Below are 14,389 nucleotides of genomic sequence, written 5' to 3'. Positions count from 1 at the left end.
AGTGCCTTATAAAAGTATTTACACCTCTTGGGATTTTTCAAATTTTTAATGTTGCAATCACAAAGGTAAATGTTATTCTTATACCTAGACAACTTTATTTGTCATTTTGTATGCACAGAGTGCGTACAGAACGAAATGTCATTGCATACAGCTTGTAAATTACAGTAAATTACAGTATAATATGCAGTATATTCATTGCAATTTGTTTTAGATGTACCAAAAATAAATGTGCCTGTAACTGCAAAGTGGAAGGATAAGAGGTCTTTGTGGAATATGCATCTAATTGACAAACTGTTCCACCTGAGCTGTCGTTCTCTGCAGCTTATCCAGAGTTACCATCAGCCTCTTGGCCAGCCCGGCTTGGCTCACCTTTCAATTCAGGCGGTTGAGTTGATAGGTTTTGCAGTTGTTCTTTTTATCTATTGAAGGTTAATAAATGAACTGATTATTATCATGGATCATATAAACTTTTCATGAAGTGACACAGATGTAAATTTTGCAAATGAACCAAAGCCAAATAGCGAAATAAAAGGACTTCTGTTCTGTTTACCCCAAGGAGAGGAAAATGGGACATCTGAAACAATCCGAAGCATGTTAGAAGTGCATCTTAAAAATGTCGCACACGCAGTGCATCAGATGTCGGCCGTGCAGCTGCACACCGAGTTGTCTCTCGGTGTGGGTGGTGGCTAATCTTGCTGCCGGGGTGGTGTGTTTATGTGTGCTGGGGTTAAGGCCACATGCACGCTTGCAGGCATACACACATATATACACATGAGCACTCGCGCAGAGAAACCACAGAGACTCTATTGATTCTGGCTAATCAAGACAGCGGCGTTTGGGTGGTGGCTGCACATCCCGTGTGTGTGAAGTCAACACATTCCCCACATTCTTGCATTTCCCAAAGAAACCGCTCTGGGCCTTCGCTCTCTGCTGGGGTTTTCCTGCCCCCTTAACTCAGCTTCCCCTCGTTCTCTGTCTCTAGCGGTTTCATCTCTGTCCTCCTTCTTTAAAAGCGCCATGTGTTACACCTGGCTGTATGAAAAGTGTTCTAGAAATAACGTTTGATTTATCGATATATATTGTTTTATGGGTTTTGTCTACATGGAGTAATTTGCTTTTAATCGGTTGAATATTCTGGCAACCAGCGATCAGAGGGGCTTGCATTTGCAGCTTTCCAAGCAGAGTTTAAACGTGTTCCTCAAAATCAAATCCTGAATATTTCATAAAGCTGTGTAGCTTTATGAAATAGAGCAGGTTGCTGCAAAAGTGATCTCCACAATACTAAGGAAATTAAACCGGTGATGGAAAAGTGATGGTTGGCCTTTCAAAATAATTCTCACGCATACTCTTCAAAATAAAAGCCTCCATGTTTTGTTGGTTCGCTTCTTGCAAAACTAGGTTCAACTTTACAAGTAGAACTGTACGAGGCATGGAAAACTGTGATTCTGTTCGCCCCTCAAGATACATTTCACGCAGGTTTTACAAATTAAAAGCTGTGGTTTAATTACTGCAAGGATAGGCACTAAATTCCTGTTTGACTTTATTGCCCAAGACCATTGTATTTTGGACCTGACTCAGCAACAAGCCACCACATTGGGCCAGAATTTGTCCATCAACATCTCTTTAAGATTTTTTTTTTCCTGTTTTAAATGTGGAACTTAGTAGACAGAGTAAAGTAGGTTCATTCCTGACACGCTTGACCACAAATCAGAGCTTTGGAGATCTACATTTGTAACAGTTTGACTTTGAGAGTTTGGATTTATGACAGTTTTGATATAAACTATAGTTCAGAAGACTAATACTACTATAGCCTAGACATAAAGTGTCACACGTGACCAGTGTATTGAGCACAGAGACCCGACACCTATTAAATGTAATGGGTTTCCTTATCCAACACCTACATATTGTGGCTCCAGCAACACAGCTAGTAATGGCTGTAATAACTATGAATTTAATTGCCTTTATTATGGGTCTATAAATTATCAGAAAACTGAAAAAAGTAAATTGCTGACATTAAACATCCTTTTGTGTTCAATGTTCTGCTTAAACCTAAGAAAACCTCGATAAATTAAAAAGACTTAATAAAGACTAATAAAAAAAGGTGTTTTATTATTTAGGACCTTCAAGTCTAAGCAGACTAATTCTGCAGCATTTGATGTGTGGATGTGGAAAAAAGACAGAGGACACATGACAGCACGTTACTTCTTACATTTGTTACCGAAATCTGAGGTACAATTCGGAGCGGAGGACGGAATGTCATCCGGAGCAAATGAATGAATGAATGTCCGCTGACCCTCTTCTTCCTCCTGCGCCTCGTTTTAAAAAAGCTCAAAGTCTGAAACCCAGACTGAAGCCAAAAAAACTTTCCAGAAGAGGGGGGGACTGTAACCATAGAAACTCTGTTTGCATTTCCCAGTGAGCAATTCGAGGATGTCTGGCTGTCAGCTGGAATTCAGACAGCCAATTCAGCGCCGTGCACCGTTCTGTCTGGAGAACCAATCGTCTTCACGGAGCAGCTCGATGAATGACATTCTAGGTGCATTTCCGTTCAAGTGAAAGCAGGGGGGGGGGGGGGGGGGGAGAAAGAGCTGGGGCCTCGTCCTCTTAATGCCCTCCTGTAGCCGCACTCCTTCCTTGAATGTGCTCAGAGCTGTTGGATGATGGCAGGTTTCATTTTCCTTTTTTTTAACTGAGCATGAGGCTGTGGTTTAGATGTCAATCAACATTAAGAGCGTGATTTGAGGGGTCCTACTTTATGCTGCGTGGCCACGGTCACAGGCCTGTATTCAGGTTTGTCTTCAGACCTCTCACTCATAGCGGGCTTCCCTGCCCGAACAAAGGGGCCTTTCACGTTGACCTTGACACCCGGCCGCCCCGTCACCACAGGAACCGACTCACAGGAATCCACCCCGACTCTCTGATATCAATCTCTCTTTACCTTTTTGGATAAATAGTTGCATCTCTAGGCCGAGGTGAAGCCGCTGCGTATCATATGGAACTGGTTTTACCCCCGTAGCCTGACCAGAATACACCTCCCAAAGAAAACATCACATTCGAAGGTCCTTTTTGTATCAAATAAGAGAATTATAAAATAACATTTAAAGAGCTACACTGATACCGTTTTCAAGTAAACATTCGTTTTCAGAGACCACAGCATGTGAAAAATTCACAGGGGAATAAAAAAATTTATTCTCAAAAAAAAAAAAAAAATCGTTTCTTTTTTTTTTTGGTTCATCTTTTTTTACAATTGCAGAGCCTGAAAAAAAAAAAATCAAGTCAGGCAATAAAATTGCAAATATTTTTTAAACAAAATAAGAGTCTTTGAATTTATACATTTTTCTTAAGAAAACAAATACAGAACTGTACAGACGTCTTTTTTTTTGTTTTTACAAAGCACACAGTTTCAAAATGTACAATATTATTTCACATTTTATACATAAAAACCAAAATGGGACATTTGCTACATTTAAGACTCTGCAGCTCTTCATATTGAGAAGACAATCCGAACACCTTCCCGTCATGCTCGGCTTCCGTCACGTGCCGCTTTGCGACATTTTCAATCTCCGTGCTCAGAGTCACAGGACAGCCTTGGGACAGTCCCGACAGTCTCATCTCCTCGGCTTGAATTTTCACTACAGCTCTCCTCCAAACGTGGCCGGCCAAGTCAGTCAGTGTCCACATGGCACGGGTTGGTCCCCCGCTGCTGTGCCTCGTGATACAACCGCAGGAAGTCTTTGTAACGGGGAGCGCAACCCATCCAGGCCTCGCCGAACCTCACTGTCCCGGTGAAAAGGAACTCTCCCTCGCCGGACTTCACCTTACACTGCTTCGGCATTTTGATGCTGCCTGTCCAGCTCCGTACCCTCACACCCCCGGACACAAAGACGTGGGTCTTCTGTCTGTAAAGGCGGCTGATCTCCACAGAGACCGACGAGTGCTCCTCCTCCTGACCCACGTTGGTAATGATGCCTCGTGCCACTGCAGGGAAGGAGAAAACGGGTTGCGTCAAATAATCACGACTAGCTAATCAGAAACCGAAATATCTGGTCACCGATGATAACACTCTACGCTGTGGGTGCTGCTACTGAGGGAAGAGGTCTCAAAATGATCCATTGCTAGAATGGGTGAGGTGTTTAAGTGTCTGCTGTTCATTCAGGCTCCAGCAGAGCAAGAGATTCTGCAGATAAGGCTGAAAAGTTGCTCTTTTGAGCTTTCAATCCCTGTCTGTGATGGAAAATGCTGGATTTAGTAATGCTGGAAAATCTGAGGTAAAGTAAGGTTCTATATTGTCTAGAAATTATCACTGGACTATATGGCTTAAAAGTAAAATCTCAGATTTTATTTGATCAATTACGATTAATCGATTATTTCCCCCCTTTGATTTATAAAAAACAAACTACTGAAATTATTTTCAACTTTATTTAAATCATCTAGTCTGGGAGTTAACCTGAATTCAAAGTGCAACTAAATAAAAGCTTTGAAACATGCTTTTTCACATCTAACAACAGGCTTCACTTCACTCCTGTCAATTAATAAAAAAAAGTTAAAAAAAAAATAATAAGGTACCAGTTTTATTTTATTTAATGAAAAAGTAATTTAAGTGACTCATCTTTGGGTAAAAAGGTTTTCATTTTAAAATATTTAATCTTAAACATATATTCAACATTGCATGCTATTGCAGGACGACATCTAGTGAAACTTTCATGGAAATTTAGGGACTGCAATGGAGACAAAAAATTCTATCTTGATACTCTAAAAATGAAATCATCAATCGATAAAATGTATTTATCTCCCAGCCCTGCTAGCGATACATACAGGCTGCTACTTACAGTTATATTTATAACTAATAAGTTAACAATAAGGCTATAAAATGAAGTTAAGACACAAATATGGGGGTTGGAGGAGTGGTGAACTTGTTAGAATCTACCAAAAATCAGTAATGCCGGGTCAAAGCTTTACAACAACAGGAGACCAGATATTGGCCACAAACCTCTGATTGGTTCAGCCCTACTTATGCATCATCACTAGAACTTACCGAAGTCATTAGTGCAGACTGCTAGAAGCATCTCGGCATCAGTGCAGGGCTGACAGGGTGCTGGGTGGACAAAGAGAGAGTAGATGAGTCAATGTTCATCAGAGCAGAAATGACAAATTGAACATCAATGATTTCTTTGGCACGTCAATTCAAAAACAACAAAACAAAAAAGGTGAACAAACTAACAGAACTCGGCCAGAACAGAGCATTACCATATCCTCTTGCCTAATGGAGGACTATTTTAATTTAGCAGCAAAATGAGCTGCATGTCAACATCAGTGTGCGCATATGTCTCGGTCGACATTAGACTTCAAGCGCCCACTTGTGATATTTTTAGCGGCAGACATGCTAAAGCTCACAGAGTTGGGGGGGGGGGGGGGGGGGCATCGGGGGCTTAAACTAAACAGATATCGGCACGACTATTTTAATCGCAACTACGTGTTTTCCTGATGTTGCGTAGTCCTGAATAATAAACGCATAAAGTGTCGATTATCAAACACACTGAGTTACGCATGCCTGTCAGTACGTTTAATGCTCACAGGGCCTGTTCGACTAGTGACCCCCCACCACAAGAAGCCCCCTCCCCCAACACCGCAACACACACACAGACCAGAGGAAAAGACGAAGTAAGATGGAAAGCGGCCCACGTCTTTACTACAAGTTAAAATCAGCTCAGAAACAGCTGTTTCATCCATGCTTCACACTTAGAGTACCATAACGGGGTGTGATCTGATTACTAGAAGGCAGATACACTGGAGTAAAAACTAAAAGGTCTACCAAGAGCTGGAGGCAGCGTTTCACCTTTGACTGGCGGCTGAGGAGCAGCAACTCCATCAACTAGCCTCCAGGAGGTTTTACAGCAGGAGAAACGGCAGTAAACGGGACTAATGATTAGTTGTCTTAGGTGGACCTGCAGCCAGACGAAGTTAAATGCCTTCAGTAGCCACAGGCTCGCTCCTTTTTTTCCCCCCCCTTAGCAGCAGGGTGGTACTCTGAAACAGGTGGGGAGGATGATCTGTAGCCAGTGGTGGACTGTAGGTGCAGCAGAAAGGGCCTGTCGGTCCAGAAATGAAGGAGGATGACTAACGGTGTTGACTCAGGTGGATCGTCTCCGCTGGAAATCACCCAGATTTACAAGCCGGGACAGAAATCTTCATCGGGTAAAGAAATATTACATTATTAAATGCAGAAAAAAAGCCTCTTAGTAACAGGTTTACTCCCTTTATCTTCATTTCCAAAGGCCTGGGCTTATTTCCAGTCTGACTTTCTGCAGACGTGAAGGGCAAGCATGTCAGCTGGAGCAGAAACACGAGGCGCCGCTACGTCACCGGAGAGGTCGAGGGTCAAACGGCCACAAGCCTTGATGGCTCGCTAACAGCTGGACAGACGCTCGACTTCAAGGGACCAGACCTCGCCCCAGCGCCTCGCTTTGAAGCGAGTCCGAGTTCTGCCGTGGCATCAGGCGCAGCCACGGGCCGGGGCGTGTTTGCTTTCCCGCCGAGCCGAGCTCACATGTGAAACATGAAACACGACCGCAGGAATGGGCCGAGAGCCGAGTCAGCGTCTCCCTCTGGCCCGTCCGCTCTGATCAGAACCACTTCATAGGAGGAGAGAGAGCGGAGGAGGATGGGATGGGTGCAGAGGCACATCGGAGTCCATGCAACATCTGGGACCAGATGCATTCCACTGTAATGGAGCAAAACTTGCTAATACCGCTCAGAAGCGACAAAAAACCCACGTCAAAACAACCAGGAGGAGACGGGCGGGATACACGAAGGGGAACAGAATGAAAAGCATAACAGTAAAATAATAAAATACACGTGAACAAAGAGGTAGGAAACGGTCAGAAGCAAGGGAAGCAGAGGGAGTGACGAAAAAGAAGAGAGCAGGGGGTAAACAAGTCTATAGGCTCCAAGAAGTTCCTCCCAACATCTGGCTGGAGATGCATTCCAGCATGTTGGTGAGCAACCCAATCCCTGCACAGCGGGTCAGGGAGAGGAAGAGGAGGAAGGAAGACAGGGAAGACGACAAGGAGAAGAAGAACCAAGGGAGCAATCAATCTGCCCGCTCGGGCCTCGCATGACACGAGACCACTGTCTTTGTGAATCACCACAGCGCTATCTCACGCCACATTACGGCCGCGGATCGCGCTGCCGAGGGGAGCCGAGCGCTCTGATGTGGCCGAAGCCACCGCGGCGCCTCCCCTCCGACCCTCCGCCGGGCCGGGCCGGGCCGGGCCGTGACGCAGGAGCTGGAAACGTGAGGCCAGAGAGCCGTAAAAAAAAAAAAAAAAAAAAAAACAACACATGTGGCCCCGGCACCGCTCGTGTTCGGCTTCGAGTGGAAAAAACAACAGTTTCTCAGCTTGAAACCGTGCAGGTCTGGCAGGTACGCAGCGTGAAAATATATGGCGGCTTTTCATTGGAAGGCCTGTGTTTGGCTGTGCCCCTCTCCACACGCACACCCTCCAGAAAAGAAAGAAAAACAACTGCAGCTCGCGGCGGAGCAGTCCCGAGTCAGATCAACGGTGCTGGAGGGTGACATTGTATTTAAACTCTTTCTCTTTCCTCCTATAACTAAACGAGAAGTAGAGTTTGGCTGGAGTGCACCGTAGAGTGAATGATTAGTGTCAAAGCCAGTGAAGCTTTTCACCAGCAGATGGCTGTATTTAGTGCCGAGTGCTCGCCACGGTGACAGAGGAAACAAGCAGGCACGGGTCAGTACCAGACTGGCCCGGTATGATGACCTTTGTTTAAAGACACCATGATCGAGTTGGCATTTACACAAACCCAGTTACCTTTGCTGAAAACGGAACAGCAGCACTTATTCTAACTGCTGGTGAAACTTTGTGACACATTATTACAGCTATAACAGTTTATGACACTTAACATTTAGATTTTGATGCATAGTCTTAAGCAGAAATAGGGCTGGGCGATATGGCTTAAAAATTAAATCTCTGATTTTATTATATCAGATCCGATTGATCGATCCCCCCCCCCCCCTTCTTTTCCTTTCACAAAAAGAAATAAAATTATTTCAAAAACTTGCTTTTATGTTAAGCCTTTGTCTCGGAGCTGACCTGAATCCAAAGTGCAACTAAATACAAGCTGTGAGACATGCTGGTAAAACAAGATGGCGGCTCTGCCGTTGTAAACAATGAAACTGTAACAAAATGTTTGCTGCTGGTGGTATTACACAATGAGCTGAGAACAGGCTTCATGTCACTTGTGTAACTTCAAAGCAGATAAAAAAACGGAAGGAACTGAGTTAATTAAAGTCCCTCGTTTTATGGTAAAAAAAAACAAATTCCCTCTTTACAATATTTTGACAATATATTTTTCCTAAACATATATTCGGCATCGTATGCCGTTCTTTCCACGGAAGCCCAATGAGTCCATTGAAAAAATAAAATCCAGATTTTCCAAAAATGTAATCTTAAAAAAATATATAAATTTGGATTAATTGATTAATCGCCCAGGCCTAAGCACAAATATAGAATAAATAGATTAAAATTCATTTTTAAATGCTTATTGTTTAGGAGATCATTTTGTTGTTCTTAGGGCTGGACAATGACCCAATAACAATATATATCTATGATAGAAAAAAAGCCTCAATAGAATAACAGTTTTCCTTCCTTTTGCATTCTAGCCTATCATGTAGGTCAATAGTACAGTCATTACATCCACCCAACCAATCACAACGCAGACCCAGGAATGTCCATCTCAAGCTCCGCCCCCTTCAAAGAGTTCAGAGAGCACGGGTTCTTTTTCATTTTTTATATACTTGCAGTTTTGGTAAAAAGTTGTTTCAATAAAGGGTTGAGTTTTAATTCACCGTTTGTGTGTTCTGTATCTAAAAACAGGGTGTTAAGCAACAGCATAAAATGCCCAGGACAGCACTTAAAATAAATATATTTTGAATTTGTTGATAAGTATCGATCAATATGATTTCTATTTTATGGATATAGTTGTTCTTATGTCGTCCAGTCCTAGTTGTTCTGCTCTATAGCATACACATAAGGTAACATTAAAGGGCTAATTGGCCAGGCTACCTGTTCAAGTAACGAGCTTCCGGTCTGTTGAACTGGACTGGAGGCTAGCAACGCTATTAGCTAGCCCTCCCGCCTTAGCTGGCCTCGCTAGCTTGCAAACTGCATTTTTTAAAACACAGTTGTCTTATTAAAAGAGAGAGAGATAGAGATGGGTGTCGCTGTCAGTGTTTTTGAGACTTAAAATATTTCAAAAAGGCTACATTTGTCTTTTTAGTAAGGAAGAGCAAAAAAAGCCAGCTAACTGATGGTGGGCAGCAACAGGTGGGGGAGGGGCAGTGTTGGATTACTCAGAGAAAACTAGGTCACGCCATCATCGCGTAGGATTTTAAGGACTGCGAGTTGGCCAATTCTGGGCGTTTTGAAACGTTCACTCTGAATCATTAGAATGCCTTGATATGCGATCGGCCACACCTAGAGCCAAGTTTTTAATCACAGTTCATAATCAGGTTCACCAAAACGGCCGCAACACAGGAGGCAAGGCGCCAAGAATCCATCTCACCACCGGGTGACTGCGCCTCCGCCCTCAGCCTGTCGCTGACCAGCTCGTACTGGAACGCCGTGATCCGCCGGCTGATGTCCGTGCGCGGCACCGCCTCGATGAACAGCGCCCCCTCCCGGATGCCGAAGCAGTGCACCCTCCCCTCCGCCTGGTCCCGCTCGCGCAGCAGCAGCCGCAGCTGGCCGTTGCGGTCCAGGTAGACGTTCGTCCCGGACGAGTCCCTGGACGGCTTGATGCAGACGGAGAGGCGGGCGGCGGCGGGCGACACGGTGTTGGGCCGCAGGTTGATGATGATGGCGCCGGTCGGGTAGAGCCACTCCAGGGAGCCCTGGGAGCAGCGCAGGTACACCTGCTCCACGTCCCTGGCGTGGCCTTCGTGGGTCAGTCCGCTGCAGGAGACAAGAGAGGGCAAGAGGTGAGCAGAGAAACTGTAAAGGGACACTACGCCACATTCCTTCTGGAGCATTAAAGGCTGTGTGCAAGTCTGGCTGCATGACCAGTCACGAGCCAACGCAGCCGCCATGACCTCAGCTCAAACACGCTCCCCATGCCAGACCGTTCTGCTCTTAAGCTCTGGCAAAACGCACCACTGGCAGGTTGCCTTGGGGAAGAGTTTGGAGACAGGAGCGGATGAATGGTGGAAGGGGGGGGGGGGGGGACACAGAGGGGCTTCTAGGGGAGACAACAGCAGCAGCAACAGTAGCCGGGCCTGCTGCATGCAAGTGCAAATGCCGGTCACGCACCAAACCTCCCCCCCCCCCCCCCCTTTGGTTTCAAACCACCAACAAAGAAGAGTGGAAGAGACTCGTCCGGGCAGCACTTCGGACTCTGGCGCCAGCACGACCGGATCGCTCCCTCCAACAACTTTAATGCCTGGTCAGGGGTTTGAAAAAGAAAAAAAAAACTCCCGTGTGTGTCAGTCATTCCCGTGGCAAAGCCGGAGGCAAGGAGGAAGCCATCGGCGCGCACGCGTTGCCAAAAGCCTGCGGTCTGACTCTGGGGGGAGAAAACGCCCAGTGTGCTGAAAAGGAGACGCTGAAAGTCGAAAAATTCGCCACAGATCTGGAGCAACCCGAGGCACACATGCTGAGCAGATGCAGCTGAAGCTCCTTAACCAGGCTCACCTCAGCGCGCCTCTAATTAAGTCCTATCTCAGTTCATCACTTCTGCTTGCAATTAAAGCAGATTAGGCAAGCATCTCACTAATGAACAACAGATTATTGGTTGGAGCCTAAAAAAAAAAAAAAAAAAAAAAATGGCATAGCCCTTTTGGTTGGGAGATTAAAAAAAATTAAAAAAAAAGCTTTTTGGCAGAGTTCTGGCTGCAAAACAGATTTCTGCAGATGTTGCAAGGGAGGTGACATTTCCTCTTTATTTTTATAATCCTGTAAGAACTGACGTGAGATTTACAAATATGCATCAGTTTCAGATTTCTACATGCACATAACATGAGTATTTATCAAGATAGGGTGACGCAATAACTAAAATCCAACGTACTGTTCGCCAAACCTGTTAAAGCGAAAGCTCAGGCTATTTCACAATAAGAGCATCAATCGTATGACAGTCTCATAAATCAGATATAAATGATGGTATTTTCTCCCTAAATATGTTCGGTTAATTTTTACGATTTTTTTTTCTTCCTTTTTTTCTCTATTTGAGGTAAATATAGTCAAAGAGCATCCCCCCCTTTCGAAGCGCCGTCTGAGTTTCGGCCAGTCGCTTTCAAATTGCCGCCGGGCTCCTCGTTTTCCTCCGTCCCAGCCGCCGGGAGCACAACATTTTTTTTTGAGGTGGGATTTAATTCAGAAGAAGGTCAGAGAGCCTCACCTGCCCTTCCAGCTGCACTGGTCGCTCGAGTACTGGCAGGAAGAAATCCGGCAGAGAAGGAGGAGAGGCAGGAACGAGGCCAGCATCGGGGAGAGCATGTTTATCTCGCCTCACTTTGCCTCCTTTCTCGACTGAAACTACGGGAAAGTCCAGCGCTGTGTGTCCGGCCGCATGGCGTTTCCATGTGACCCCCTTCCTCGGCTCCGCTTCGTCCGCTCTCAGGGGTCCCTCCTTTTAGTTTTCTGGAGCTCCGGCGACATAAATTAAAAAAAAGTCTCTTTTTATCAGGACACGCAGCGTTCCACTCTCCGCTAACTGTGGACTGGTTTCGGCTCGCTCTCTGCCTCAGCAGCCCTGATTGCTCTCCACGTCACACCCCGTTCGCTCAATCAGCTGCGTTCAGGCGCGCCGCTCGAGCTCGGACATACTAGCTTCTCAGATCAGAGCGACTTTTTTCCTTTCTTTTTTTTTTTTTTTTTTTACTTTGATTTATTAGCCGTAACCAGACGGTGGGTAACATATCCGAAAATTGTATTCAACCAAGAGTAGCATCGCTTCAAAAATATTTTAATCAAGTAAAAGTAGAAAGTAACCCCCCCCCCCCCACCTCCCACCCAAAAAAGTAAAAAACATAAAAAGGGGTTTGGTGAAAAGATTAGTTAGTTCTAAGTAACTGATCATGACTTTGTTTGTTATGTAATCAGGCGAAAATATTGAATTATTTGCGATTCCTTTTTATAAAATAGTCATAAAAATATATATAAAATAAATGCAAAAACCGAAATTTCCAGGTCCCACTATTTCACAACATACAACTTTTGAAACCAATAAGTACAGTATGTAGCATCAGTGGCGGTTCTAGACCAAATTTACCAGGGGGACCAAGGTGGGGCCAGTGTTTTTTCACAGGGGCACAGAACAAAGAAATGAAACAATAAAATGGCAATATTTAACTGTGTAATAATATTAAGTGAGGCACTTGTGGCTCGGGAACTGCAGAATTCAGACCCCTGAGCTAGCAGTTGTAAACTTTGGTCCCAGCTCAATACAGCTAAAGCTAAACGTGAAACATCTTAATTGTTATATTCTTCTTAGAGTAAAACTGTATAGGTAAAAAATAAAACCAGTTATGGTTTCTTTGCCACTGCAAGTAATTATTAGAAGTGTATTTAATGTTATGTCTTTAGTACAGGGGCCATAACAGGGGACAGGACCAGTTCTACAGGGGCATGGGCCCCTGTTGGCCCCTGTCTAGAACCACCCATGTGTAACATCTGTATATTTCTGATTGTGTAAACTTTACTTACAAGATATACTGTATATTCACTTGCACGGTGTACAGCACATGAGGCACCGCAGATCGAAGATAACATTAGAACATAGAGGCTTGCATAAATACAAGACGTCTCCCGTCCTTTACCATTAACTGTGTCTAAGTGTGTATGGTTACAATGTGCTTGTTTTACCCCAGTTAAGTAACCAAAGGGTGGTAGAGAAGCTAAAAATCGTATACAATTAAGTGTACTTCGACGTAGTACGACAGATGGGAAAAAATATATATACGGTGCAGTAAAAGTACTCCAAAATGAAGGTTGTTGTTTTTATTTTTGCTTTTGTTTTTTCATATTGTGACTCAAGTAGATGTAATGGAGGAAATATAACTCATTCCTATTCTTATTGTTGATCTGTCCAGCTCCTCCACATTTATCTTATGCTTCTTAGATGCTTATCTGTTTAATACTCTACTTGACTGGCCAGTCAGTTTAGGTGGAATGCCATATCTTGGTAGGCTTGCTGTTGCGCTTTACTCCGTTTATTCTTGAATGATGAATTGAACAGTGCTCAGTGAGATGTTTAACGTTTAGGATCTCTTTTTATAACCTTACCCTGCTTCAGATTTCTCCGTGACTGAATCTCTGACCAGTCAGCCTTGGTCTTCATGTTGCTCTATGTTCTATGATGTTCTCTAACAAACCTCTGAAGCCTTAAAAAAAAAGCTCTATTTACACATCAAACCAATGAAAACGCATTTTCCTTATTAGTGTATTATGAAGAGAACTGGCTGTTTTGGGTTCTATTTAATTTTGTATTACCTTTGTGAGTACAGAGGAATGTATGCAAATAACCCAGCACACTTTTTGGGTTTTTGTTCCTGAAAAATATAAAAATGTGAATAATTTTTCTTCTTACTTTACCACTGTGTGTTTCTCTATGTGGTTAAAAGTGGGGAGAAAAAGTTGGAAATTATTCAAGGGTTAAGAAGAATATAAATACAAAGATCTGCAATTTATTCAAATGTATGAATGAAAAAAAAAAAATTCCAAAGGAACTATTACTGTCATGTATAAAACTATGAGAGGAAAAAAAATGTTTGTTGCGGCATAGAGTTAAAAGAGATCTTGATCTCAATTGGTCTTTTATCTGGTTAAATAAAGGTTTGATAGAAAACAAATAAATCAAAGTTGTAGCCAGACTACATAATAGGTCTTCACAACGTTTTTTCAGATAAATCTCTTTTCTCCATTTTGAACAACCTCATGAATCACTGTATCAAAAAAAAACAAAAAAAACCCCAGCTTGAATATAAACTTCCAAACAAATCTACACAGTAACTTCTAACTCTATTGTTTTAAGATGGCTGCCCGTAACTTGCTCCATTTTGCGTCACAGACAAGTTGTTGATTTTAGAATTTGTCAAATCTCGTTGCCGGTAGCTCTTACTAATAGTTGCCTGTCATTGCCTTGCCAGTAACAGAGGCCATGTTTTTCTTAGGCATAGGCTGGTGAGTCGTGACGCATTTCTCACTCAACCAGACGTAAACTGGTTGTGTGCTTCAAGACCTGCCTGTGGATGATCTCATCTGTTCGGCTGTAATGGCTGGCTTCACTGAAACCAACAACAGTTCATCGAGTCAGGTTTGAAATGTTCTGTAAGGGCGAATAATTTGAATTAATTTGATCCTTGAAGACTGGCATA

General features: G+C 43.7%; 1 protein-coding gene across 2 annotated transcripts; it reads right to left on the bottom strand.

Annotated features, from left to right (window-relative positions):
* Positions 1 to 3,326: 3,326 nt before the first annotated feature.
* On the bottom strand, positions 3,327 to 11,801 carry metrnla (meteorin like, glial cell differentiation regulator a). 2 transcript variants are annotated; one of them, XM_012871067.3, is made up of 4 exons: positions 11,413 to 11,801; positions 9,586 to 9,974; positions 5,036 to 5,095; positions 3,327 to 3,978 (listed from the first exon to the last, which is right to left on the bottom strand). In XM_012871067.3, exons 1-4 carry the CDS (start codon positions 11,508 to 11,510, stop codon positions 3,665 to 3,667), a joined length of 861 nt encoding a protein of 286 aa, XP_012726521.2. In that variant the 5' UTR covers positions 11,511 to 11,801; the 3' UTR covers positions 3,327 to 3,664. The 2 variants fall into 2 exon arrangements, with proteins under 2 accessions (XP_012726521.2, XP_036003882.1); XM_036147989.1 differs by lacking the exon at positions 11,413 to 11,801 and adding an exon at positions 10,173 to 10,318.
* Positions 11,802 to 14,389: the final 2,588 nt, after the last annotated feature.

The sequence above is a fragment of the Fundulus heteroclitus genome, chromosome 16, assembly GCF_011125445.2.
Source record: "Fundulus heteroclitus isolate FHET01 chromosome 16, MU-UCD_Fhet_4.1, whole genome shotgun sequence".
Taxonomy (NCBI): Eukaryota; Metazoa; Chordata; class Actinopteri; order Cyprinodontiformes; family Fundulidae; genus Fundulus; species Fundulus heteroclitus.
This window is presented reverse-complemented; position numbering and strand designations above follow the sequence as displayed.

Excerpts from the sequence above, each read along its gene's own strand:
- metrnla (XM_036147989.1), bottom strand. The coding sequence starts at position 10,303 with ATGCAGCAGGCCCGGCTACTGTTGCTGCTGCTGTTGTCTCCCCTAGAA. Across the intron at positions 5,096-9,585 it reads GGAGGCGCAGTCACCCGGTG|CACCCTGTCAGCCCTGCACT; the intron begins GTGAGATGGATT and ends TTGTCCACCCAG. Across the intron at positions 3,979-5,035 it reads AGTCTGCACTAATGACTTCG|TGGCACGAGGCATCATTACC; the intron begins GTAAGTTCTAGT and ends CCTTCCCTGCAG.